We start from the raw sequence: 26,586 nt of genomic DNA on the forward strand, positions 1-26,586 counted from the left end.
CCCAGGCGGGTCTCGAACGCACGGGCTCAGGCAATCCACTCACCTCAGCCTCCCAAGGCGAGGGATTACAGGCTGAGCCACCGAGCCCGGCTGGTCTTTATATTATTAAAGATGCTTAGACCACGCTGTTCCTAAGACACCGGATATGCATCTTATACAAATAGAACATCAGAGCTAGAAAAGACTTGGCGATCTTCCCACACAATTCCCTATACTGAAATGTGAGAACACAGTGGCCCAGAGAAAGAAAGTGATCATGTGGGTCACGAAGGTACTGGATTTATAACCTAGTTTCCATAGTTTAATTTCTTCCTCAATTATCTGCTTCATTTTCTTTTCTTTCTCTTTTTTCTTTTTTCTTTTTTTGAGTTGGAGTCTCACTCGCCCAGGCTCATGGCCACTGCAGCCTTGACCTGCTGGACTCAGGTGATCCTTCCGCCTCAGCCTTTCGAGTAGCTAGAACCACAAGCATGCACCACCACGCCTGGCTGATTTTTTTACTTATTGTAGAGACAAGTTCTCTTCATGTTGCTCAGACTGGTCTCGAACTCCTGAACTCAGGTAATCTTCTCGCCTTTGCCTCCCAAATTGCTGGGATTACAGGCGTGAGCCACCGTGCCTGGCTCGCTTCATTTCCTTGACATTGAAGTGATATATTTAATTAATCCACAAGAGGGAGCAAGTAAGCAAGAAAAATGTGCTCCGAATTCCCTCCTAACCCTGTGTCTTCTGGAAAGTTCTCATGAACGGTGGACCTTCAGCTCTGGTTTTGTGTTCTAGATCTGGGTTGGATCTCATTTCTATATCACATTATCTGAAGGTACAGTGAATACGGTAATTCATTCCTTCGAACCTCAGCCTTTTCATCTGCTAAATGTAGCTATTATTACATGCACTGAAAGGTGTTTGCAAGGATAATTGAGAACGAATATTAACAGCTTAGTGCAATTTGATTCTCAAGATAATGCATATCAATAACGATGACAATATAGCCATAATACTTTAATTTTAAAAAGTGCTTTTACTATCTTCCACCCCCACCCCCACCCCGCACCTCTTTCTCTGCACTCTGGGTAACTGGAAATAGTTTGGAGTCTGTCTAATTGTTGTTTACTCTTGTCTCCCCTTCCTTCACTTTCTGAAAAATCTGGGCACAAGCGAGATGGAGGAGGGTGTGGGTGGAGCTAGAGGGAGAGACTGAGTCTGCAAATCTCCCGATCTCATGTTCTGAATGATTTGTGTTGTGGACAGGGCGCTAGAGGTTGCCATGTCCTCTTCTTAGCTTTTGGAGAGTGGTTCTGCAGCAGGTGAGGGTTTGGGAAGCCTTCAGGAGGCATGGCCAGATGGCACCATGTGTGCCCAACTTTCTCTCATCTCGGCAGAGTGGCCGCTGGCATCTTGTACAGGAGACTACCTGAGCCACACCCTGTGAGCTTCTCGTAAGATGTTGGACTTGTAGACTAAATATTAAAGAAATATGTCAGCGAGAGATTTTTAGAATGACTCATATGACTTTTGGAGCTGGAAGAGACTTCGAGGGTAAATGAGCCAACCTAGTCATGTCTAATGAAGCTGACAGATGGGAATGAACTTTCCCGATGCCACTGAATGAGCTAGTGAGCTGGGGAGGAGTTTTTTTTAAATGGATACAAAAACTGAATATTTTTGTAATATCTAGTCCCATCATGGCTAGTTCAATACCACTATTGGAGTGTTTGCTTTGCTTCTCCTTCTCTTTATTTTACACAGTACAGAACTTCATGGAATATTTCTTCTTAGGTTTCTAAAAGAACTTCCATATGATCCAGCAATCCCCCTTCTGAGAATATACCCAGAGGAACTCAAATCATTCTTCAAAAAAAGATACCTGCACATGCATGTTTATTGCAGCACTATTCACAATAGCAAAAACATGGAGCCAACTGTGCTGCCTGTCGAAACTTGACTGGATGCAAAAAATGTGGCACATATACACTATGGAACCTTACACAGCCATAAAGAAGGACAAAATTATGGACTTCGCAGCAGCTTGGATGGATTTGGAGTCTGTCACTCAGTGATCTATCACAGAAACAAAGAAATGAGTACCACATGTTCTCACTCATAAGTGGACCCAGAACACCTATCATAATACTATCAAAAAGGCATTGGCAGTAGCAGGACACTGCCAGGGGAAGGGAGAGGGCGGTCACATAACATCAGTAAGGGCTCCTGCTCCTAATTCAGGTGGAGAGAGGTCCAATGGGAGGCCCAAAACTTCACGTGTACCCAGACCACGTATGTGGTCAATCCTGACTTGTATCCCACATCTTTAAAATAAAAAATGAAAATAAAAATATGATTAAAAGAAAAAAATAGGTAAGATGAGCAGAGATGAAATCTCTAAGAAAGAATTAAAAGAAAGCACTAGAAATAAAAAATGTAAAGTAAATAAAAAATGTCTTTGATAGTCTCATCAGTGGACTGGATGTTGCTGAGGAAGGAGTCAGTGAACTTGAGGATATTTCAATGGGACCTCCCAGACTGAAAAGAAAAAGAAAAAAGAATTTTAAAAAGGAACAGAATATCCCCAAACTGTGGGGCAACTGCAAAAAATGCAAATATTACTCATAATGCCAATACCAGAAAAAGAAGCAAGAGAGAAAGAAACAGAAGAAATATTTGAAGTTTAAATAATGACTGAAATTTTTATTGATAACAAAATTAGTGACAAATACCAAGCTATAGATCCAGGAATCTCAGAGAAAACCATGCATGATAAATAGCAAAAACATCTGTACCTAGGCACCTTTGATTTTCAAACTGCAGAAAATCAAAGGTAAAGAGAGAATCTTTAAAGAAGCTAAGAGGGGAAAATAACACAACTTATCTAGATAGAAACAGGGGTAAGAATGCATTGGGCTGCTCTTTAGAAGCTGTTCAAACAAGAAGAAATGAAATATTTTAAAATATTGAAGGATAAAGGCTCAGGCACCATCCACTCTTCTTTGTTGCATGGGATGATGGTTGAGATGCTGGTCTTTCAGTCCTGGAGTTTTGCCTGTGTGTGCTGTTATGTTGTAGACAGTTCAGCTCAAACTCTCCCAGTTTAAGAGCGCTGGCCTATTCCATTGAGCCCAGTGTATCTCAAGGGCTGGGATTTGTAGATTAATATCCTCAAGTTGGTGAACAGAATATTTGTGACATGTGGTGGTCATAAGACACACATGGCAGATGGTATTGATGACAAGGGAGGAAGTGCTCAAATGAGCTGGTTCACAGTGATGGAGAGATAGTCTGATGGGAAGAGCCAACCAGGTATGAAATCAGTTGCAATCATCAGGCTGTTTGGTCCTTAAAACTTACATTTTTCAACTCCTCATTCCGAAGATGAAGAAATAAAACTTTACTACACAGTTCCCTGAGTTTAGCAGCGGAGCTGGGATTAAAACCTGCAGCATCTCATTCCCAGTAATGCACCTTACTGTCTTCAGTCATTTTATTGCTTAGACAGTCTTCATAGTAAAGAATTCTTGCCAGTTGAAATGTGATAAGAGATCATGGATTCTCTTTGTCCTGGTTCTCTCCTGATATCTGACCATATGGCTCTCTCCCTCTTAGCTTTTAATCTTATGTTTTTACTATCCTTTCCCTAGAAGCCATAGCAAGGGCTATAATCTTGCTGAATCAAAGTCCATCGTTCTATCAATATGTTTATGACAAAGCTTGAATTCATCTACTATTTTATCAAAGTAAATTATATTGAATGACTGCTGAAGAACAGTATTTGTTTGGATTTCTGAATACACTATAGGAAGCTTAGAATAGCTAACGATTCTGTGTTCAGAATTCAGAGGAAATGATACTGTGAAAAATGTCGTGTCAAGACACTGAAGCTGGATTTGAGTAACTGGTAGCATATTATTTAGTTTTTTGTGGAACTTATTATTTTTCCTGTCTCCTATTCACAAGATAAAATCCAGTATGCCAAAGACATGACTTTTTTACTCTTGATAAAATGAAAATGTTGGGGAAATTACTTGCCGGAGGTCGTTGGTGATTATTATCCTCTGTGAAACTCAGCATTCAAAGGAAGTGAGATTAGACTTCCTTGAAATTGTAGGCTTTTAGAGTTCACAAGATGAAAAAAAAATAAAGCATTTTGTTTTCTTTGATAACTTATACATTTGTTTAGTCTGAGTGACCTGATTGGCCTGGTAGTCATTTTTTAAAGTTTCAGATAAAAAGTAAATTTCCTTAATGGGCAAAAATGATTGCAAGGCAGTAAGTTTGGCAGAGTTAAGTAATCGAGTGTGATAAAAAAAGAATGTGATATGTGTGCATTGTTTTGGTGTTGGTTTATCGTCATTAAACAGACCCTGTCCCTAGGGGCCTCTAACATTTATTTTACACATTAATTTGCTGAGGCACCAGTGCCTAGGGTTAAGTGTTAAGAATCTTAAGACATATGTCTGAACTTCTTAGCAAATGTGGCTGGAATTGGAGACAATCATTCTTAGCGATCTACCACAGAAGCAAAGAACTGAAAACTGGATGTTCTCACTCATAAGTGGGACCTGAACATTAACTTCTCGGGTCTCTTCCCACTATGAGAACTTTCCTGTCCTCTCAATAAACCCTGCTTTCAAAAAAAAAAAAGAATCTTAAGAGCGCTTTTTAAAGGCTAATATCTTTCTTTGCCATATATTTACTATTTGTAGAACCATTGTTTTGTTATTATTATTATTTTGAGTCAGAGTTCCACTCCGTCGCCCAGACTGGAGGGCAGTGGCACACTCACGGCCACCCCATCGTCCACCTGCCAGGCTCAGGCCATCCTTCCGCCTCAGCCTTCCAAGTAGCTGGAGGAACTACAGACGCACATCACCATGACCGGCCAATTTTTCTTGATTTATTGTAGAGACGAGGTCTCGCCAAGTGGCCCTGGCTGGTCTCAAACCCGTGGGCTCAGGCAATCCTCTCACCCCGGCCTCCCAAAGTTCTGGGATTATAAACGTGAGGCATCTATTATTATTTTTTTACTTCATTTTATTATAAAGATGTGGGGCATACGTCAGGATTTAGGTACGTAAGTAATGTACATGCAGGTGATGCTTGGGCTTCCAACTGGTCCTCACTTCCCCTGGCTTTGGATCAGGAACCCTTTGCGTTGTTATGTCCTCTCCCCCTTTCTCCCTCCCCTGGCGGTGTCTCAAGACTGCCCATCCCTCCCTTGTGCTACTGTGGTTAATGTTCAGGTCCCACTTATGAGTGAGAACATGCAGTTTTCGGTTCTTTGTTTCTGTGATAGATCTCTAAGAATGATGGTCTCCAATTCCATCCAATTTGCTGAGAAGTCCATGTATATGTCCTTCTTTATGGCTGCATAGTACTCCACGCATATGTACCATATTTTCTTTCTCTTTTTTTTGAGTTAGAGTCTCACTCTGTTGCCCAGGCTGGAGTGCAGTGGCACTCTCATGGCCACCACAGCCTTGACCTGCTGGGCTCAGGCGATTTTTCTGCCTAAGCCTTCCAAGTAGCTGGAACTACAGGCACATGCCACCATGCCTGGCTTATTTGTTGACTTATTGTAGAGATGAGGTCTCACCAAATTGCCCAGGCTGGTCTTGAACCTGTGGGTTCAGGCAATCCTCTCACCTCAGCCTTACCTCGGCCTCCCAAAGTGCTGGAATTGAGCCACCACACCCAGGCCACATTTTCTTTATCCATTCTACTTTCCATGGGCAGTGGGGTTGTTTCCATGTTTTTGCTATTGTGAATAGTGTGGCAGTTAACATGCATGTGCAGGTGTCTTTTTTGTAGAACAATCTGTGTTCTTTCAGAAAAATTTCTTAAGCACAAAGGAAGGTCACAAAGGAAAAAAACATAATTTTGTGATTTTAATGACAAATTATATAGACATTGGAAAAATATTTTTATTATAAGAAAGCTAAATAGGCTGGTGTGGTAGTTCACGCCTATAATTCCAGCACTTTGGGAGGCCAATGTGAGAGGATCCCCTGAGCCCATGGGTTCAAGAACAGCCTGGACAACTTGACGAGATCTCATTTTTACAATTAATCAAAAAATTAGTCTGGCGTGCTGGTGTGTGCCTATGGTTCCAGCTACTTGGAAGTCTGAGGCGGAAGGATCACCTGAGCCCAGCAGATCGAGGCTGCGGTGGCCGTGAGTGTGCTACTGCACTCCAGCCTGGGTGACGGAGTAAGACTCCAACTCAAAAAAAAAAGAAAAAAGAAAGCTAAATAATATCCTCCTTAGATTCAAAATAAGGAAGTGCGTGCTTGGATATATCACTTTAACTTTACATGACCCCTAGTTGCTAATATGTGGTTTGTTCACATTTTTCCTCACTTTTAGTCTTTTATACCAGACATCGCTGAGGCTTTTTTCCTTCTCTCGCCGAGGTTTGAATATAACTTTCTCTGATTCTATATCTCAGTTCACTGGCGACTGATATGCCACCTACATCTATTGTCTTCATAGACTCTGTTTCACCCACCCAATAACATTCAACAGGAATGTCCCTACCTGGTATGAGACACTACAAAAGGTTGAAAAGAAAAAATAAATTGCATGCATTTTCTGTCTCCAGAGGTACCATGAACTGGTAAGAAAAACAAATATACACACGCATACTTTTGAACTGATAGCAAATCTTGGTGAATTAAAGATGTCTATTTCTATTTCCTCACGAAACTCACCTAAATCACTATAAGAAGTAGAGAGAAAGTCCTAAATCTAAAAATCCAAAAAGACTATAACAGAAAATGACAGAAAGCAGTCAGATAAGTAGTATGTGACTTAGCCACACATAGAAAGTTGAAGCATGACTGATGGAGTTGAAGACCTAGACCCAAATTCATTCTTTTTTTGCAGAACTCCAGTTAAGTCTTGAGAATTGGAAGTGCTTCCAATTGTCTATCTGGAGACATCAGGATGAACTCTAGCTAAGTGTCTAAGAAGTTAGCAAATGCTGAATTAACTGAATTCACTAAGAAGAGTGAATTAAGAGCCTAGCAGGCCTGAAGTGCAACCAGTCCTAAGTGTAACAGAAGAATACAAGGCTCCAGGAAGGAGGAATGTCTGCAGAAAAAGTTGGGACAGATCAATTACCCTGTGGGTCTGTAGACACTGAGAGATTTACACTTAGGGTGGAATATTTGAGATGACTTCGTTTTAGGTATGTAGAAAACTAAGCATATAAAACATAAGGCAGTGATTAGCTTCAGGAGAAAAAAATGGGTCAAGAGGAAATACAGTCATAACATACATAATGCATCTGCCATGAATGAGTTAAACACTATAAATCGAGCCAACCAAAAATCATGATAAAACTATACTTGGAAAATGAGGGAAAAGTGTTATGGTGGGGATGTGTGTCCAGGGTAAGTAAGGATGAAGGATGTAGGGGTGAGTCCCTTGTCTTCAATAGTAGAGACTCTGTAAAGAAATATTTAAAATCACTCACATTGAAATATGGAAGTAAGGTCGAGCGTGGTGGCTCACACCTTAATCCCAGCAATTTGGGAGGCTGAGACAAGAAGATTGATTGAGCCCGGGAGTTCAAGACCAGCCAAGACACCATAATGAAACCTTGTCTTGACAAAAAATTTTTAAAGATTAGCTGAGTGTGGTGGTGTGCACCTTTAGTGCCAGCTACTCGGGAGACCGAGGCAGAAGGAACCCCCGAGCCTGAGCGTTTGAGGCTGCGGTGAGCTGCGATTGTGCCACGGCACTGCAGCCTAGGTGACAGAGAGATCCTGACTCAAAGAAAAAGAAATATGGAAGCAAACACAAAAAGAAATGGCTCATAAATTAAATAAATAAATTCTCTGCTTCTAGAGAAAGGAAACTGGTTGGGGACTAGAGAAGGAGGCCCTGCTTCCTCCTCTGGGCTCAACACAAGGAACACGTTGGAACCTTGTCTCGCTGAATTGTTTAATAACAGTGGAAAGATGGCTTCCTATGTCCATAAAACGTTAAGTAGTTTGTGCATATTATTTGCTCCAATCCTCTCAACAACCCTAGGCCATATTACTGTCTATATTTTACAGATGAATAAACTGAGTCTCAGAGAGCTTATCAACTTGCTCCTGGCACACAGGGAATAAAACTCAAACCCAGCTCAGTCTGATTCTAGAGTCTGCCCTCATGATTAGCATTTAGTATTCCTCTTCCTTTGAAAATAGTTTCATTGTGTGAATCTATTTCAATTATTATTTTTAAAAAATACTTGTGTGTGAATCTATTTCAATTATTATTTTTAAAAAATACCTCTAACCCAGCTGAGCAGCAACCACTTGGACCACGTGTGTTTAATGCATCCAAGTGTAGCTTATTTGTCCCTTGCTTTCTCTGTAATTGGCTGTGGCTTCGGTCAACCCCTTACCCTCAGACTTCTTTTTTTTTTTTTTTTGAGCTGGAGTCTCACTCTGTCACCCAGACTGGAATGCAGTGGCACGCTCACAGCCACCCCAGCATCGACCTGCTGGGCTCTGGCAATCCTTCTGCTTCAGACTTCCAAGTAGCCAGAACTACAGGCATGAGCTACCATGCCCAGCTAATTTTATTTTATTGTAGAGATGAGGTCTCGCCAAGTTGCCCAGGCTAGTCTCGAACCCGCGGGCTCAGGCAATCCACTTGCCTCGGCCTCCCAAAGTGCTGGGATGACAGGCTGAGCCACTGAGCTCAGCTGCCCTCAGACTTCTTAAGGGAGAGTCAGGCAAGAGTCTCTAAGTCATCCCAAACTCCAGGGATCACCTGCCAGAAAACAGCAGAGACTCACTTATACCCTACTCTGGTGGCAGTTTGAGGCTGGTTTCTGGTTTTCTGGAGCTCAGCAAGCAAAATTCCAAACCTTCTTTCCGACACTTACCGCTCAAAGTTTCAAAGAGTCCCCTTGTTCCCCATACACTTGTCTATGTGTGAGAGTTAATATAAAAAATGTCAAAAGCTCTCTACTACTATAAAGTCCTTTTAAAAAAATATCCTCCCTTTTTGATGGTGAATCTCTTGGTTTTTCATCAGCGGTCTGTTGGGCAGGATAAATGAGACAGTTTTGCTAACTTTTTGCAAGTTGTGCAGAGATGGATTCAGAAGCTTTCCTTAATTGCACAGTGCTTTTCAGCTATTGTTTTCTGATTTGTGCTTCATGTAAAATTCAAAACTGATCAGAAGTGCTCTAGTTCCCACAAGCAATAGGATTCAAACCTAGCTCGGTCTGATTATAGAGTCTGCAATCGTGAGGCAAATACATGTTTGCTTGTATAAGGGATAGTTAGATAGTATTGGATGCACACATTTTAAAAAATATCAGCAAGCCAGGCACGGGGGCTAGGCCTGTAATCCCAGCAGTTTGGGAGGCCAAGGCAAGAGGATTGCCTGAGTCTGGGGGTTCGAGACCAGTCTGGGCAACTTGGTGAGACCTTGTCTCTACAATAAATTTAAACAAAAAGCTAGGAGTGGTAGTATGCACCTGTAGTTCCAGCTACTTGGAAGGCTGAGGCGGAAGGATCGCCAGAGCCCAGCAGGTCGAGGCTGCGGTGGCTGTGAATGTGCCACTACCCTCCAGCCTGGGCGACAGAATGAGACTCCAACTCAAAAAAAAAAAAAGGTAGATGACAGATATATAAAGAGATAGAGGATAGACAGATGATGATGACAGATAGATATAGATATAGCTAGATAGGAGTTATAGATGTATGCTTGTGAACTAGAGATCCAAGAAATGGAATAGAGTATACATACAGGTTTTGTTTGACCAGCATCTTCTAAACTTTTTTTCTGGAAATGTATCCAGACATTTTCCTTTGAGAAAGACCCCTTCCACTATTGCATTAGGATACCTATGCTTGTTCATCCTGTTTCTTTTGCTTGAGTCACATAGTTTTCTGGTCCAGTTGTTATTTTATATTTTACATGAAAACTCACTTAGTCTTAAGTACTTATTACTTAATCACTAAGACATAAATGTCTGATTGTTTTATTTGCTCAATGCTATTTCAAGTATTTTTAATATTTTATTTTAAAAACTATTATTCGCTCTTTGTTTTATTTTGCTGGATTATATCCTTTAAGCAATCAAAGAAGCCTGGGTGACAGAGTGAGACTCCGACTCAAAATAAATAAATAAATAAATGTGGCCTGGGGCATAGAAAACATTTAATAAAATTTAACAAAGATAATTTTGATAAATTTGAATAAATGTGTGTATGTGTATAATCACATTCATTAACTTGAAGACCTTATGAATTTCTATTACTTGTAAAATCAATTCCAAAATTCTTGTTATAGACTGAAACTTTGTATCTTCTCAAAATTTTTGCATTGAAATCCTAACCTTTAGCATGGTGGTATTAGGAAGTGAAGCCTTTAGAAGGCAATTAGGTCATGGGAATAGTGCCTTCATGAATGAGATTAGTGTCTTTCAAAGAAGAGACAGATGAGCTTGTTTTATTTCTGCTGGGTCACCTGAGGATACACTGATAATGATTGCAGTTGAGTTTGTCTCAAAGAATCAGACTTTTTTTTGTGATACCAGTTGCTTCTTTGACTTAGAAGGGTGTTGTATGAATTCTTGCCATGCAACTACCTGTTGCCACTTTACAGCCATTCATGATGTATATCCAAAGGTGGAATTCTAGGTAAATAAGGCATTTAAGTTGAGTATAAAGTGGTAGCACGTAGTTCTCTGGGAAGACAAGTTCAACCATGGAATGTGTGAAAAGGAGGGGCATTTACAAAGTGCCATTTACTTAGTGCACATAAAGACATTTGGCCAGAGTCTGGAACAGTAAATCCGCAACCACTGATATACACAGTGATCCGCACTATTATTTTAACAGGAAAGACTGTGCATCCACTGCTTTTTCAGCAAATTTCAAAAGAGACATCTACGCCCACATTGGGAACACAAAATCAGTATGTGCTTCCAACATTAAAAAAAAGGAACTAGTTATGCTTCTCAACACAGTGTTTAGGATTTTTAAAAAACTGCTGGAAGCAAAACGCAAATTTAAACAGAGTGAAATGTGGAGTGAGGGAAGGTGATTGTCCTTGGACCAAAGAACTGTGAGCCACCTGCCCAGAGCCTTGTGCTCATCAGACAGACAAGCAGACACTGCGGGCCTGAAGAAAGGTAGGTCCAGGGACTTGCCTAACTAGACTTGGGGCTGATTTTTTTTTCCATTTCTTGGTTCTAGGATTCTGGAAATGGATTGAGGAAAAAATAAGGCCACTTCCTCTGGCATCAGCTGGCATTCTGAGTTGGGGGGGGCGTTGAGTGCACAATTAAAGGCACTTTTGGGGGGGTTTGATGAGCTATCTTTGTTGCAGAGAATGGGAGTTAGGAAAGGCTCATGGCTGAAGCTAGATGCTAGATGAGGTTGTTTTAGTTACTTCTGTTCTCTCAATCTCTGGGCTATCAAAAAACAGAAAGCATTATTTTAAATTTTAGACTGATTATCTACTCCTAATGCCCCTTCTTCCATGGTCTTTATTCTCTGTCTCTGACTTATTATTTTTATAATTCAAGATTTAAGAAAAGATCACCCACATGCAGAACTTGGAGGAGGTGGAGTAAGGCTCGGGCAGGGCCCCCCGTCTGCATTTAGATGGACCGTGGCCTGACCTCGTTCTCTACCAGTCTTTGGCACCATTCATGGGACACCCTGGCCATGAACTGAGACTTCTCATGAGAAAATCTACTCATGAAGGACACATTAAGGGTTCTTATCATTCTTGGGATGAGAAAGAAGCTTGGAGCTAATTGTGCCCATTGTAATCTTTCCTGGGATGAGGTAAATGAAACCCAGAACAGGGAAATAACATACCCAGAATCACATAAGTTAATAAAAGAGCTAGAAACTAAAAAACCCAGGCTTCTTGGTTCCTAGTCCAGGCCTTTTCCTTACGTAGGTCACCGTTTATATCACCATCACCATCACCACCACCATCACCTTATAACAAACCATCTGGGTTCAGGCTTCCTTTTGGGTTTCTAGTCTATTTCATGTTTGCCATGAAGAAGAGTCTGGCCCTTTGTGCTACTGTCCTCATGCTTTCTTCTAGGCAGTTGGGGGTTGTGATATAAAAATAAGGAAACACAAGATTGGTGGTGGTGCTGATCCACAAGGAGATTAGAGACAACAGAAGGAGAGAGAAAGATTGTCTATAAGTCTCCACCTTGTACTAGGGGAAAGCAGAAGACACTGTAGTTGTCGATAGCCTGACATATGTCACAGATGATGTGACAAAACTAAGATCTATACTGTTCTCCAAGCTGGAAGGAATGTTCCTTGTCCATTCAATATTCTTTGCAGTTTTGTATTGTTTGATATTTGATTATAGGTAAGTTGAGACCTGGAGAGGAAACACATTTTGGTCCCTGGGGAATTTGTGTGCTCTATGGATTTCTATAGTGTGAAGGTAGGGGTACTTATTCATTTATGGCCAGAGTTTCTTAGAAAGACAGAATAGCAACTTAGAGTGACCAGAACTTTATATTACCAGTAAATTATGGAAAACCGCAAGAGCCATTTGTAAGTCTTATTTTGGTATAATGTTTCTCCCCTGGGGAAGTTTACAGACTTACCAGAGAGACATTAACTACATAAGAAGAGCCACCAGGTATGCTTGATAAGACAGAACCTATAATTCCTAAATTCTCAGTCTGAGACATCAAGGCAGAGGATCCTTTACATTAAAGAAGAATAAGCTGTAAAGTACACATGCAGTTGGACTGAGAAGAATCATCTTTAGTTACAAAGTGACAACACCTTTGGCTTCTGCTATATCAAAGGGAAGTAACCTAGAGTCCTTAAACCCTTACTTACCATAATAAGTTGAGTAATCCGTGTATGAGCAGTGGGGAAGTGGGAAATGGTGTCAGAGAAGGCAGAGGTTATGTAATATTATCAGTGCATGGATTGTTGTTGTTGTTGTTGCTGTGTGGTCACAGGAGGGTTGGTCACAAATGGGTTCATCCCGGAAATGTCCCAATATAGGAATGAAATGGCTTCTTGGACAGAACTGAAATAAGTCCAATGTATTTGGAGGTTTAAAGATAAAAAGGAGAGAAAGTTGAGATAAAGTTAGGATGATGGATGTGGTCTGAAGGAGCAGACTTTCTCTTATCAACAACATTAAACATTTTAACTTTATACTAAGGAGTAGTGAAACGCAAAGGGAAGGTTTTAAAGAAGGGGACGACAATTGTTTTGCATCTTAACATGATCTTTCTGGCTGCAAAATGAGGGGGTGGCCTCAAATGGACACAGGGGAGCATTAAAAGGCTATGGCAAGGCTCCTGATAAAAACAGAATGATGGCTTGGTTTGAAGCGGTGGGAGAAATACACAGAATTGGACATTTTGTGTAGGAGAAGAATATGATTGATTGAACAGAGATTAGGTAAAAGAAGGCATCAATGACAAACTACCAGGTTTTAACACAAACAACTGAGTTACTTGTTGGACATTCCACAACATAATATAAGCCATGTATAAAAGTTTTAGTCATAATATACTTAATGGAATTGTCAAGTATGAAACTGTTACCTTTAAGATCAAGAACAAGACAAGAATGCCTGCTTTCTCCACTTCCATTCAATATAGAAATAGAAGTCCTAGCCAGAGCACTTTGGCAAGAGAAAAAAATTAAACACATATTCAAATTAGAAAGGAAGAAGTAAAATTATGTCTGTTTGCAGACAACATGCTCTTACATGTAGAAAACCCTAAGTACTCCACAAAAAAACAGTTCAGAAAAATACAAAAACACGTTAAAGTTGTAGGTTACAAAAATTAACACTCACAAATTAGTCATATTCCCATTCACAAACAATGAACAGTCTGAAAAGAAATTTAAGAAAGCATTCCATTTACAGAAGAATCAAAAACAATGAAATATTCAGGAATAAATTTAACCAAGAAGGCAAAAGATGTATTCTGAAAACATAAATAGCTGAAAAAATGAAAAATGACACAAATAACTGGAAATACACTCTGTGTTCACGGGTTGGAAGACAATATTGGTAAGATGTAGCTATTGAACAGATGCAATGAAAAATCTATTTGATTCTCCAAATCTCACTGATGCTAATCTTGGGTTGAGTTTGTCCTTTTTTTAGTTTCTTGAGGCATAATGTTAGACTAGATATTTGGAATATTTCTTCTTTTTTGATGTAGGCATTTATTGTTGTAACCTTCCTTCTTAGAACAGCTTTTGCTGCATCTTACAGGCTTTGGTATGTTGTGTGTCTATAGTCATTTGTCTCAACATGTTTGTGAATTTCCCTTTTGGGTTCTTCTTTTACCTATTTGTTGTCCAGGAGTGTGTTGTTTCATTTTCACAAACTTGTGGATTTTCCAAGATTCCCTCAGTTTTTGATTTTAAGTTAAATATTATTGTATTTGGAAGTAAAATTAGATAGAATTTCCCTCTTCTTTAATTTGTTAAAAAAATATTTTTTTGGGGGGAAGGGGATGGGATTAACAGTAGCAAATATCTGTTGGGGGATGGGAAAACACCTCTTATCAACAGGGTGCCTGAATGAAACGTAATTGTACACGTAACCCTTAACTGTACCCCACAAAACCATAATAAAAAATACTGATTGATTAAAAATATATATATTTTTGGTGCCCTAACATATGTTCTATCCTGGAGAATATTCCATATTGCATCAAAGGAGAGTGCTTATTATGTTGCTATTGGATAAAAAGTTCTGCAGATGCCCACTAGGCACATTTTTTTCTAATGTACAATTCAAGCCTGCTATTTTCTTATTCATTTTCTGTCTGGTTGATCTGTTCCTTGTTTTGGATGGAGTATTATTACTGTATTGTGATTTACTTCTCCCTTCATGTGAATTAATATTTGCTTTATGTATTTAGTTGCTCTGATGATGGGTGCATATGTATTTGCAATTGTTATGTCCACTTGATGAATTAACCTATTTGTTATTAAAATAATGACATTCTTTGTCTCTTGTGATAGTTTTTGACTTGAAGTCTATTTTTTCATATATAAGTATAGCTAACCCTTTTGTGTTTTGTTTACTACTTGCCTGGAATATCTTTTTCCATCCCATCACTTTCAGCCTATGTATTTTCTTAATGTTAAAGTGGATCTCCTGTAGCATATAGGTCAATCTTTTTAAAAAAAAAAAAACCATTTAACCACTCTATGAATTTTAATTCAATCATTTAATTTGCTTACATTTAAAGTTATTGTTAATAGATAAGGAGTTGCTAGTGTCATTTTAAAAATTGTTTTCTGAATGCTTTGTAGATTCTTGTTTCTTTCTTCCATGTTGTCTATCTTTGTGATTTGGTTATTTCCTTGAGTCCTAAGCTTTTACTCCTTTTTATCATTTGTGTATCTGCTATAATTCTTTGCTTTACTGTTACCATTTGGATGACATAAAACTTCTTATAGTTATAAATATGCTGGATGTGGTGGCTCAAGCCTGCAATCCCAGTACTTTGGGAGGCTGAGGTGAGAGGATTGCCTAAGCCCAGGGGTTCGAGACCAGCTGGGCAACTTGGTGAGATCTCATCTCTACAAGAAATCCAAAAATTAGCCAGGGGGTGGCATGCACCTGTAGTTCCAGCTACTTGGAAAGTTGAGGCAGAAGGATCACCTAAGCCCAGTAGGTTGAGGCTGCAGTGGCTGTGAGCATGCCACTGCACTCTAACCTGAGTGACAGAGTGAGATTCCAAGTCAAAAATAAAATAAAATAAAATAAAATAAAAACAAAGATTTAAAACTCCGTGTAGTTATAATGGACTATTTTAAGCTGGTAACAACTTAATGTTTATTGCATACAAAAACTCTAGACTTTTGTCCTTCCTCAACAACTAATATTTGTATATCTTTCTTACTCTGTTTTCTGCTGCTATAACAGACCAGTATGGGCCAGGTAATTTATAGTTTAAAAAAGAAGCTCATTTGGCTTAATGGTTCTGGGGGCTGGGAAGTCCAAGAGTATGCATGTGCCAGCATTTAGTGAAGGGTCATCCTGTGGTGGAAGGATGGAAGGTAGAAGTGAGTGCATGAGGTAAAGAGAAAAATGAACTGAATTTATGCATTTATCAGAAACTCACGCCTGTGATAACAAACCCATTCCCATGATAATGACATTAATCTATTCATGAGGTTGAAACTTTTCTGGATAAGTTACCTCCTAAAGGTCCCACTTCTTAATAATGTTACAATGGCAAATAAGTTTTGACACGAGTTTTACAGGGAACATTGAAACCATAGCATTCCACTCCTGGCCCTCTAAAACTCAAGTCCTTTTCACATAAAAAATACATTGACTCTATCCCAATAACCCCAGAATTTACTAGTTCTAGCATCAACCCAAAAGTTCTAGGTTTAGAGTCTCCTCTAAATCAGATATGGGTGAGACCCAAGGCATGATTCATCCCAGAGCAAATTTCCCCATCCGTGAGCCTGTGAAATCAAAATAAGTTATTTTGTTTCCAAAATATAATGGTGAGACTGGCATAGAGTAGAGGTTTTCATTTCAAAGGAGAGAAATAGCCAAAAAAAGGGCAACTGGTCCCAAGAAAGTCCAAAGCCCAACAGGGAAAGCAATATTAAGTCTTAAAGCTGGAGAATAATATCATATGATTCCATGCTCTGAAGCCTGGGCATACTAAATTGGGCGACGGGCCCCCAAAGCCTCAGGCAGTTCTGCTCTCATGTCTTTGCTGGGCTTAGTCCATGCTTTAGCTCTCAGGTTTGGAATTGCCTGCTGGTGGTCCTGTAGTTCTGAGATCTTGAAGGCAGCCCCATTCCCATGGCTTTACTAGGCATTGACCTGGTAGGGGCCTTCTGTGGTAGTTCCAGTCTCATTGCTATCCATGACATCCTTTGGAATCTAAGCAGAGAAATCCATGTCCAGCAGCTCTTGCAGTGTGTGAGCCAGCAGAATTAACACCACACAGATGCCACCAAAGTTTACAGCATGTATCTTCCAGGCACAGTTTCTTACAGTGGCTGTAGCACTTGGTTCCTGGGCTCAGGGTCTTGCAAAACTGTGGCACCTGGAACCTGAGGTCCAAGTTCACTCACTGAAGCATGGTGGATGTAGATTACCCACAAATCTGAGGTTGTGACTCTGAAGTACACCCAGTAGCTTGAGCTCATGGGTGAGGATGGAGTTGTGACTGATTCTGTGAAATAGTGCACAGCACTAGCATAGCTCCAGGGAAGAAGGGGTGCTCTGGAGATTTGAGCTCTGGAGAGCAATTTGGGCTCCAAAGCCAACAAGGCACAGCAGCAACTCTGATCCTGGAGAATGAGGTGCTACATGGTAGTGACTCTTGATGCTGGGATAGTGGGGCATGGTAGTTGCCCAGTCTTTTTAAGCCTGGATACTGCAGCAGCAAGGCCCCAGGAGTGGCAAGTCCTGACTGTGGCTTAGACCTAGAGGTTTCTGGAACTGTACAGACGTGACTTGAGTAGAGATGGTACCATAGAAGATTGGACTCCAGAGGTCTAATCCAGTTCAGGGAAGTGGAACACTGCGGTTATTTGGCATGGAGAGTTGGGTGACTTAGATCAGTCAAAGCTCTGGGTCCCTGGGGTGTAGTACACAGTTTCAGCTTGAGCTTGGAAGGGTGGGGTGCACCAGTGACTGAGATAGGGGGATGGAGAAGTTCCATGGCAGCTTGGCCCAAGGGGTAGGAGGCAGCAGCTTGGCTCAGGCATGGCAGGCTAGCAGCTATGAATGGTGTAGTGATAGGAAAGTCTCAGAGAGGGAGGGGTGCAATGGATATTCACCTTTGGAGTAGGACACACTCTAGAAGTGGTCCAGTGCCAAGAAGAGACAACACAGTAACAACTCAGGTCATGAGGTCAGAGTCTCAGCTTCTTCTTCAGCGTAGCACAGATATGTGGTTTTCAGGTAGCTTCCTCGGCTGAGCTCAGAGCCTGTGAAGATTGTGGGAGTCTCTAGCAGAAATACTACATGCATCCACGGTGGTGATGGGAGCTTCTGGCATCATTTGCTTACCTTTCCCCTGCAGAAAAAAGTCTCTCCTGGCATAGAACTAGTCCCAACGTGGGAAAGGGATGGTGGGAGCAAAATATTTCCTTTCTTTCTCTGTGGTAGCCATCCTGCTTTTTGTGCCCTACAGGATTTTTGCTACTCTTTTGTTATTTTCTTGGTTGTTATTTTCTTGGTGCTCTTCTTTAGTTATTTTGGTTGAAATTTAGTTTTTTTAATTCATTGTTTTGGTGTGTGTGTGTGTGTGTGTGTGTGTGTGTGTGTGTGTGTGTCTGTAGGGGGATGAGCATTAGGAACTTATTGTTTGTCACCTTGTTGATATCCTCTAGGATTCAAATCATACATAGTCTAGATGTTTTAATTCTTTACTTCTAATTTTTTAACCTTTCTTCAATTGTGACCACTTTCTTGTTTCTTTATGTGACTTATTGGGGAGATTTCCTCAGATTTATCTTCCAGTTTACTAATTCTATTCTCAGTTATTCTTTGTTTAACATATTCACCAAATTTTTTTGGTCAACATTATTTTTAAAAATCTTCTACATTTGTTTGAGGCTATGTTGCCTGTCATGTCTTTTTTTTTTTTTTTTTTTTTTTTTTTTGGTCAGGGTCTCACTCTGTTGCCACAGCCTTGATCTCCTGGGCTCAGACAATCCTTCTGCCTAAGCCTCCCAAGTAGCCAGGACTACAGGTGCACACCACCACATTCAGCTAAATTTTTAAATTTTTTATAGAGATGAGGTCTTTCTATGCTGCTTAGGCTGGTCTTGAGCTCCTGGGCTCATGCAATCCTCCTTCCTAGACTTTCCAAAGTTCTGGGATTATGGCATAAGCCTCTGTACCTAGCTCTGTTATGTCACTTTTTGTACTTTGACTTCTTGTTTATGTGATTCAATTTTATCAGAATAAATTATCCAATTTTTAAAACATATTCTGTATTTGATTATTCCACTCTCTGAAGCACTTGGCATTTTTCATAACTCAATGTCATGATATCTTGGCTTTGGGGCATTTGATGAACTTTAATTATAAAGATATATCCCGATTACTCTATCTGTGGGACTTTTTGGAGGCTTGTATCAATGATAACTGCTTTCTTCTTTGTGGACTCCAATATAAGACATACAGAAACGGATTTTTTTTCTACACATGTGACTTTTTGTTGTGATTTCTCCTTCACTCCTAACTTCTACGGTTCTCAGAAGGATACTTGTCCAGAGAAGCTATAGTTATTGATTGATACGATAATTTCCAGGGTTATAAAAAATAATTTGTTGGACACTTTGGGGAACCACTTATCTTTGATCTGAAATCTGTAGCCATGGTTTCCTGTGTCTTTGATATTCTTTTCCCATTTCTTCCCAAATTTATCCTCATGTAATCTTTGTTAATATTCATTTTACCTTAGTTACAGAGATTTTGTAATCTCTACAACAAAATGGAGCTTTATAGTTTCATAACAAAATGGAGTTCTAATTTCTTTCTCCAAATCTTTTCTGAAAAATTTATAGAACAGATAAGCATAAAAAACAATGACATTTGGGTTGCATTCTCATATTTAATTCCTGATCTTAACCATTTCAATCTCATTTGCATTATGTCTTTCTTATTAATTATTTTTGTTTCTTATTAAAAACTTATTTTTATTTGTAATTGTATACCTTTAATTTTATTGCTTTTCATAACTTTGAATGTATATATTACTAAAATCAAATTAATGTTTTGAATGATTGATCTTATTTTTATCTAGAATTTTTTCTATCTTTCTCTGAACTTAACCCCTCTTCTTCCGATTTTCATCAGTTTTATTGCTAGGTAGCTGGTAAAGTATTTCACTTGGTCTGTCAAAGATAGGTTGATAATCCTCTACAGAGAAATCTGAATTTATAGAAAATGTGGACTCTAATAATATTTTTCCATCTATGCTGCCAGTAAGAGGGTACAAATCTCCATACTTGAGACTTTTGTGGGCCTCCGTGAAGCATAAATGGCATCAAAATCAACTGTGGCTTGAAGAATGTTACTAAGTTTCATTTCCCTCAAAATGTAAGGAAGTGGGCTATGAAACTTCCGAATATGAATTCAAGTGAATAGATAAAAATTTCCACGTGACTTAAACCTGTCTCCACATAATCTGGTTGGAGTATATGGTGCTTGGAGTCTTAGAAAATAATTTTATGTGTCCTTGCTGTGCACTGTCAAGTCAGGATTTAAAGCACCATAATAAGGCAAGAGCTTTAAATTTGTGGCGCCAAGGGAGGGAGATGGGATTAACGGTAGCAAATATCTGTATGGGGACGGGGAAACACCTCTTATCAACAGGGTGCCTGAATGAAACGTATTTGTATACCTAACCCTTAACTGTGCCCCACAAAACCATAATAAAAAATATTGATTAATAAAAAAAAAATTGTGGTGCCAAGGATATAACTCAGAGCCATAAGTGTCATTCCCAAAGTTCAGAGTTTATAGAACAAAATGCAAGGTTACATAAATCACACTCAGTAACAATGAACCTGGGAAGATTTCTAGCTCTGAGAATTTAACTATGTCCTGATGAGAAAAGGGAGACTATAAAATATTATCAATAAATTGGAATGCAGATGACTTGGTGTAGTTTGTGATTATTATTATAATAATTCTCCAGTAGAAATGGCTGTAATTGAGGGAATAGGTATGGGAATCAAATCTGAGCAGACTTAGGATTTGAACTTGAAGAAATTTCCATAATTTGAGAGGTACAGCATATGTACCTCACTTCTGTCCACATTTCCCTCTCTCCAGTACGTTCTAGTTTTCATAGTTGCAGGTTGTATAATAGCATAGCTATGTTAGGATAAAATGCAAAGTTTGAGGGAAGTAACGGAAGTTGGCCTCAGTAGAGCATCTCTGTCATTGAACAACATTAAACACAAATCTAAAAGTATTCACTTTTCCATTGAAGCATGAGCTCCTGTGAATTGTCTGGGTGAAAGTAATGATCACCAAAGGAAACAAAACAAAACAGAAACAAAAACAAGAGGAAAAGAGTAAGAGAGAGAAGGAATCTTAATGATCTCACAATCTGATTAACATTGGTTTCAGACATCAAAATGACAGAGAGTAACTTGATCAGCACGGAAGTCAGATGTACCCAGGGCATGTGTCTTCATTCTAGAGACTGGTGTGCCCAATTGACACCTGACTTGCCAGCCTGCAATTACAGAATGGGGGGTCTTAACTTTTTTTTGAGACAAAGTCTCAATGTTTTCTAGGTTGGCCTTGAATTCCTGGGCTCAAGTGATCCTCCCACCTCGGTATCTGGGGTAGCTGGGACTATTGTCATGCACCATCACACCCAGCCTGTGTTAGCTTCTTTTTTTTTTTTTTTTTTTTTTTTTGGTGCTCATGATGGGTTTTATTTTAGGATTGTTCGTAATAATGCTAATATTTTTAATGTACATCTTTGAAATAGAGAATTTAAATTATTTAAAAAATGATTTTACATTATCTGATCATTCACATGTACGAGAATGGCAAAATGTGTGTTAACGTTTATGCTGTAGCCATATGTATAACAAGACTCACCTGGCCAAACACAGCACCCTTCCAAATACTTCAGGGTCACTTTCAGTCAGTTCATCGGCTCCTACCACCACTGTGTTCAATCCGACCTTGTGACAGCTTCTGGGGAAGTGCTGTGACTAACACAGAGACTTTGCCCTCGGAAAGCTCAATCCCTCTATGAGTCGGTTCCTCGAAAGTGCAGTGGCCGCCAGCCGTCAGCAATCCCATCCCATCCTGCCAGCCCTGTAGTCACTAGCCACATGTTGCTATTGAGCTCTGGAAGCATGGTTGTCCAATCCAAGATGTGCTGGCACACAAGATCACGAAGACGGAGTAGGAAAAAGAATGCTAAACGCACATTTACATTTCTAAAAAAATGATTACATATTGAAACGATAATATTTAGGATGCACTGAGTTCAACAAAATATGTTTTTAAAAATAAAAAATTGTTTCTAGCATCTTGACATTACACGGCATTTAGATTTCCTCTCTCTTTCTTTCCTCCCATCTTCTTTCCCTCCTCCCTCCCACCTGTCTTTCTTTCCTCCTAACGTGTTGCTTCTTCCCCTTCCTTGGCTCTGACAGTTATTGGAATATAGGAAGTACAGCCAGGCACAGTGACTCACACCTATAATCTCAGCCTTTGGGAGGCTGAGGTGAGAGCATTGCCTGAGCCCACGGATTCGAGACCAGCCTGGGCAACTTGGTGAGACCTCGTCTCTACAATAAATCAAAAAATCAGCCAGGCGTGGTGGCATGCACCTGCAGTTCCAGCTACTCGGAAGGCTGAGGCAGGAGGATCACCTGAGCATAGCAGGTCGAGGCTGTGGTAGCTGTGAGCATGCCATGCCACTGCACTCCAGCCCAGGTGACAGAATGAGACTCCAACTAAAAAAAAAAAAGAAAATATAGGAAGTGAAAGCAGGACAGATTTTTAGCCTCAGAGTGGAACATACCTCAAAATGTCATGCCTTGTTTTGTCATTTTCAGTGCTTCATGCTAAATTGCATTTGTTATTGTAGCACTCTTTTCGCTGCCACAACAATCGTGTAAGGAATGGAACAGACCCCATCAGAGGCTGACCCTGGTGTGCCCCAGCTGGGGCAGCCTGCTGTCCTACACTCATATATGTGGAAAGGGATACGAGAGAAGTTCTTGAAGGGGGAACCCAAAGTCCTTGGGGTAAGTCAGCTGTGGATCTGGGAGAAGACCAGTGATATTGTAAACCCATAAGTGATCAGACTTCCTGCCAAATACACTGTCCCACTAGCCTCATAATTCACCAATCAGCCCTGTAGACATCAGTATGTAATTGTCAGGTCTTGTCATTTAAACAATATATATTGACTTCAGGTCTACTTTAGGGTTATGGGTCATCCATAATAATAATACTTAACCTCAGCATGGAACAGCAGTAAGAGAAAAGGCTACCTGTGCACTGGTTGATCTTCCCCAGGCCTTCCTGATAGTTGATGGACTCATATGGCTACCTAAGCATTTCATCTTTAGAGGTGCTAATTTAAATGGTATTATGTTTTTAATTTCCAATTTTACTTATCCTTTCAAGTATATAGGAAAGCAATTGATTCCTGTGTATTAACCTTGTATCCTACAACCCTATTATAATAAACCATATTAAATTTGTTTATTAGTTCCAGGAGTTAGTTAATTTCTTTTTTTCTTTCTTTCTTTCTTTCTTTCATTTATTCTTTCAGATTTTCTATATAGATTATTATGTCATCTGAGACAAAGGTGGTTTTATTTTTTTTCTTATCAATCTGTATATCTTTTATTTCCCTTTCTTGTCTTGTTATTTTAGCTAGGACTTCCAGTACAATGTTGAAAAGGAGTGGTAACAGGGCACATCTCTGCCTTGTTCTTGATCTTAGAGAGAAAGATTTGAGTTCTCATTGTTAAGTATGAAGGTAGTTGTTGGTTTTTTGCAAATAGTCTTTATCAAGTTGAGAAAGTTCTCTATTCCTAGTTTATGAAGAGTTTTTATAATGAGTGGGTATTGGATTTTGTACAGTTTTTTTTTCTGCATCTATTGTTACAGTCTTGTGATTTTTTTCCTTTGGCCTATTGAATGATGGGTTAGATAAATTGATTTTTAAATGCTATCCCAACCTTGCATACGTGAAATAAATCCCACATGGTCATGGGATATACTTCTTGTAATACAGTGTTGGATTCAATTTGCAGTGTTTCATTAAAGATTTTTGCTTATTTGTTCATGAGAAATGTTGGTATATAGTTTTTTTTTCTCATAATATTTTTGTCTAGATTTTGGAATATGGTAGGGCTAGCCTCATAGAATGAGTTAGGGAGCATTCTCTCTGTTTCTATTTTCTGATTGAAATTGTAAATAATCAGGATAATTTCTTTCTTAAATGTTTGGTAGAATTCATCACTAAGCCCTTCTGGTCCTGGTGCTTTCTTTTTTCAAAAAATATTAATTATTGATTCATTTTATTTAATTACATAAGTCAATTTACATTGTCTATTTCTTTCTGTGTGAATTTTGGCAGATAGTGTCTTTAAAGGTTAATCAGTTTTATCTAGGTTATCAAATTTATGGGCATAGATTTGTTCATAGTATTATTTTATTATATTTGTAATGTCTATAAGACCTGTAGTGATGTCTCCTCTTTAATATAGAATATTGGTAATTGGTATCATTTCTCTCTTTTTTCTTAGTTACCCTAACTAGAAGCTTATTGATTTTAAAATAGCTTTGCATTTTGTTTATAGATTTTCTTTTTTCAGTTTCACTAATTTCTATTCTAATCATTTTTTTTTCTTCTACATGCTTTGAATTTAATTTGCTCTTCCTTTTCTAGTTTCCTAAGGTAAAAGCTTAGGTAATTGATTTTAGATCTTTCTTCTTTTCCAATATATACAGTCAGTGCTACAAATTGTCCTCTAAGCACTAGCTTTCATTGCATCCCACAAATATTTATAAGTTGTTTTTATTTGGGGGATTATTTTTAATGCCATGGAATAATTGTACTCCAGTTCTCTTATTTCTGGACCCCTGTACTCACATTCATGTTTTCAGGCTCCAGATCCCAAGAAAATACCATATTTGCTCTTCATTTTTTCCCTCTCTTCTCTACATTCTCTTTTCTTCAGGTTACTTCTCCTTGCTAGAATAATTGCTTCCTAATTCCTTGATCACTTCTGTCTGAGCATGTGACAAGGAAGAGTAAGAGATGTAGTAGAAGTAGCATCTTGGGTGTCAGAAAAACATTCCTTGGGCTGATTCTGGCATATTCCTTTTAACTTTCAAATTGTTGGGTAAAGATAGATATCCTAAGAAATGCTATTGGAAGTTAGCATATTTGTGGCTCTTTTTGTCAAAAAAAAAGTGACTTGAGTAGCAAGAAAATTATATGACTATGCCAAAATAGGGAGAATAAGTATTTGGAAAAGGAGGGGTGTGAGCACCATTTTTTGTGGTGGATAATCAGTTTTTACTTTTCTCATCATTTCTAGATTGTACAGGTTATGATTGCCCTAATGAACCTCAGCCTGGGAATAACAATGAGGTGTGTAACACAGCAATTTTATGGAATACATCCCATTTCAGTGTATATTGGGTATACAATTTGGGGATCAGTGATGGTAAGCAGAACACCTTTTGATATAATTGGAGACAACGTAACATCATTGTCAATATTCTGGTATTTGGAATCCTTTCTTGACTCTATCTTATAGTTACATAAATTTGAGAATGGTATCTAACTTTTTGACTCAAATTTTTCATACTTAAAGTAGGAATAATGGTAATAATTTTAAAACTCATAGAAAGCTGGCAGATTAAATATTTAATATGTGTCAGTTAGACTATATTACAGAAGCACATTGCCAAAACTCCATCCTGAATGGTTTAGACATCAGAAACACTAATTATTTCACAACAAGCTTAGTGACTAGTCACTTCCAGCGTTGCTTAATTCAGTAGTATAAAGATCTTATCAAGAACTACTAGCAGACCATCTCAGAAGGAATCTTGTTGATTCCTTTTTTTTCTTTTGAATCAGAGTCTCCTTCTGTTGCAGTGGCACAATAATGACTCACCATAGCCTTGACCTCTTGGACTCAGGTGATCCTCCTGCCTCAGTTCCCCATAGTAGCTGGCTAATTTTTTGATTTTTTTTTTTTTTTTTTTTGTAGAGAAAAGATCTTGCTATGTTGCCTAGGCTGTTCTCAAACTCCTGGGTTCAAGCAATCCTCCCACTTCAGTCTCCCAAAGTGCTGAGATTATAAGCAGCCACCACACCTGGTCTCATTTTTCATAAATTATATATATTCCAAAACCAACTATTAGTAAGGGTAATGGACTGATCAAGATTCACCTCTGTGGCAGGGAGGAGTCTACCCTACCTTTAAACTTATAACAAACTAAACAAAATAATGGCTTTATTAGCAAGGAAGAAGGCTGATACACAGACAATGTATAATGTTTAGCCCAACTACAAAAGTTTAATAAAATAACTATAATTAGTATCAAATTAGAAGTAGAATTTAAGAAAGTTTAAAAATCTTTCCTCAAGACAAAGCATAAGAGAGCTTTAATGAAAATTGGGAGTGCAATTGAGTATAAACTATCAAGTTTTATCTGCTGACAAGGGAAAAATAACACCTGCCTGGATTTATGCTAGAATCAGGGAGATTATTTTAGTGTTGTGGCGTTTCCATTTATTTATAAACCGGGAATGAGATAGTTTAGAATTTGACTATGGAGCTTGCTTTTTGCTCTTGCTTGTCCATTTACAGAATTGCAAGATGTGAAGAACAGCAATGCTGTTCTGTTTCTGGGAATTGCACAAAATACTTTTAATAACTAAAAATATTCATGCCAGCTGGACTAGATAAAAAAAATGTGGTACATATACACAATGTAATATTGTGCAGCCATGAAGAAGGACAAACATATGGACTTCGCAGCAACTGAATGGATTTAGAGTCTATCCTACTCAGTGATCTATCACAGAAACAAAGAACAGAGTACCAT

At 39.0% G+C, this 26,586-nt stretch overlaps 1 protein-coding gene and 1 pseudogene across 1 annotated transcript in view; one reads left to right on the forward strand and one right to left on the reverse strand.

Moving 5' to 3' along the window:
- Positions 1 to 21,795, reverse strand: part of LOC103276766 — a 29,523-nt pseudogene extending 7,728 nt beyond the window's left edge.
- Positions 21,796 to 22,625: 830 nt separating this feature from the next.
- The window catches only part of LOC103276767 (membrane-spanning 4-domains subfamily A member 4A-like), an 8,312-nt gene continuing 4,351 nt past the window's right edge, over positions 22,626 to 26,586 (forward strand). Inside the window, exons 1-2 of the mRNA XM_021707068.1 lie at positions 22,626 to 22,751; positions 25,065 to 25,117. Of these exons, the coding sequence (XP_021562743.1) occupies positions 22,626 to 22,751; positions 25,065 to 25,117 (179 nt within the window). The remainder of the gene's footprint in view (positions 22,752 to 25,064; positions 25,118 to 26,586) is intronic.

The sequence above is a fragment of the Carlito syrichta genome, unplaced genomic scaffold, assembly GCF_000164805.1.
Source record: "Carlito syrichta isolate Samal-C Ts95f unplaced genomic scaffold, Tarsius_syrichta-2.0.1 Scaffold316366, whole genome shotgun sequence".
Classification (NCBI taxonomy): Eukaryota; Metazoa; Chordata; class Mammalia; order Primates; family Tarsiidae; genus Carlito; species Carlito syrichta.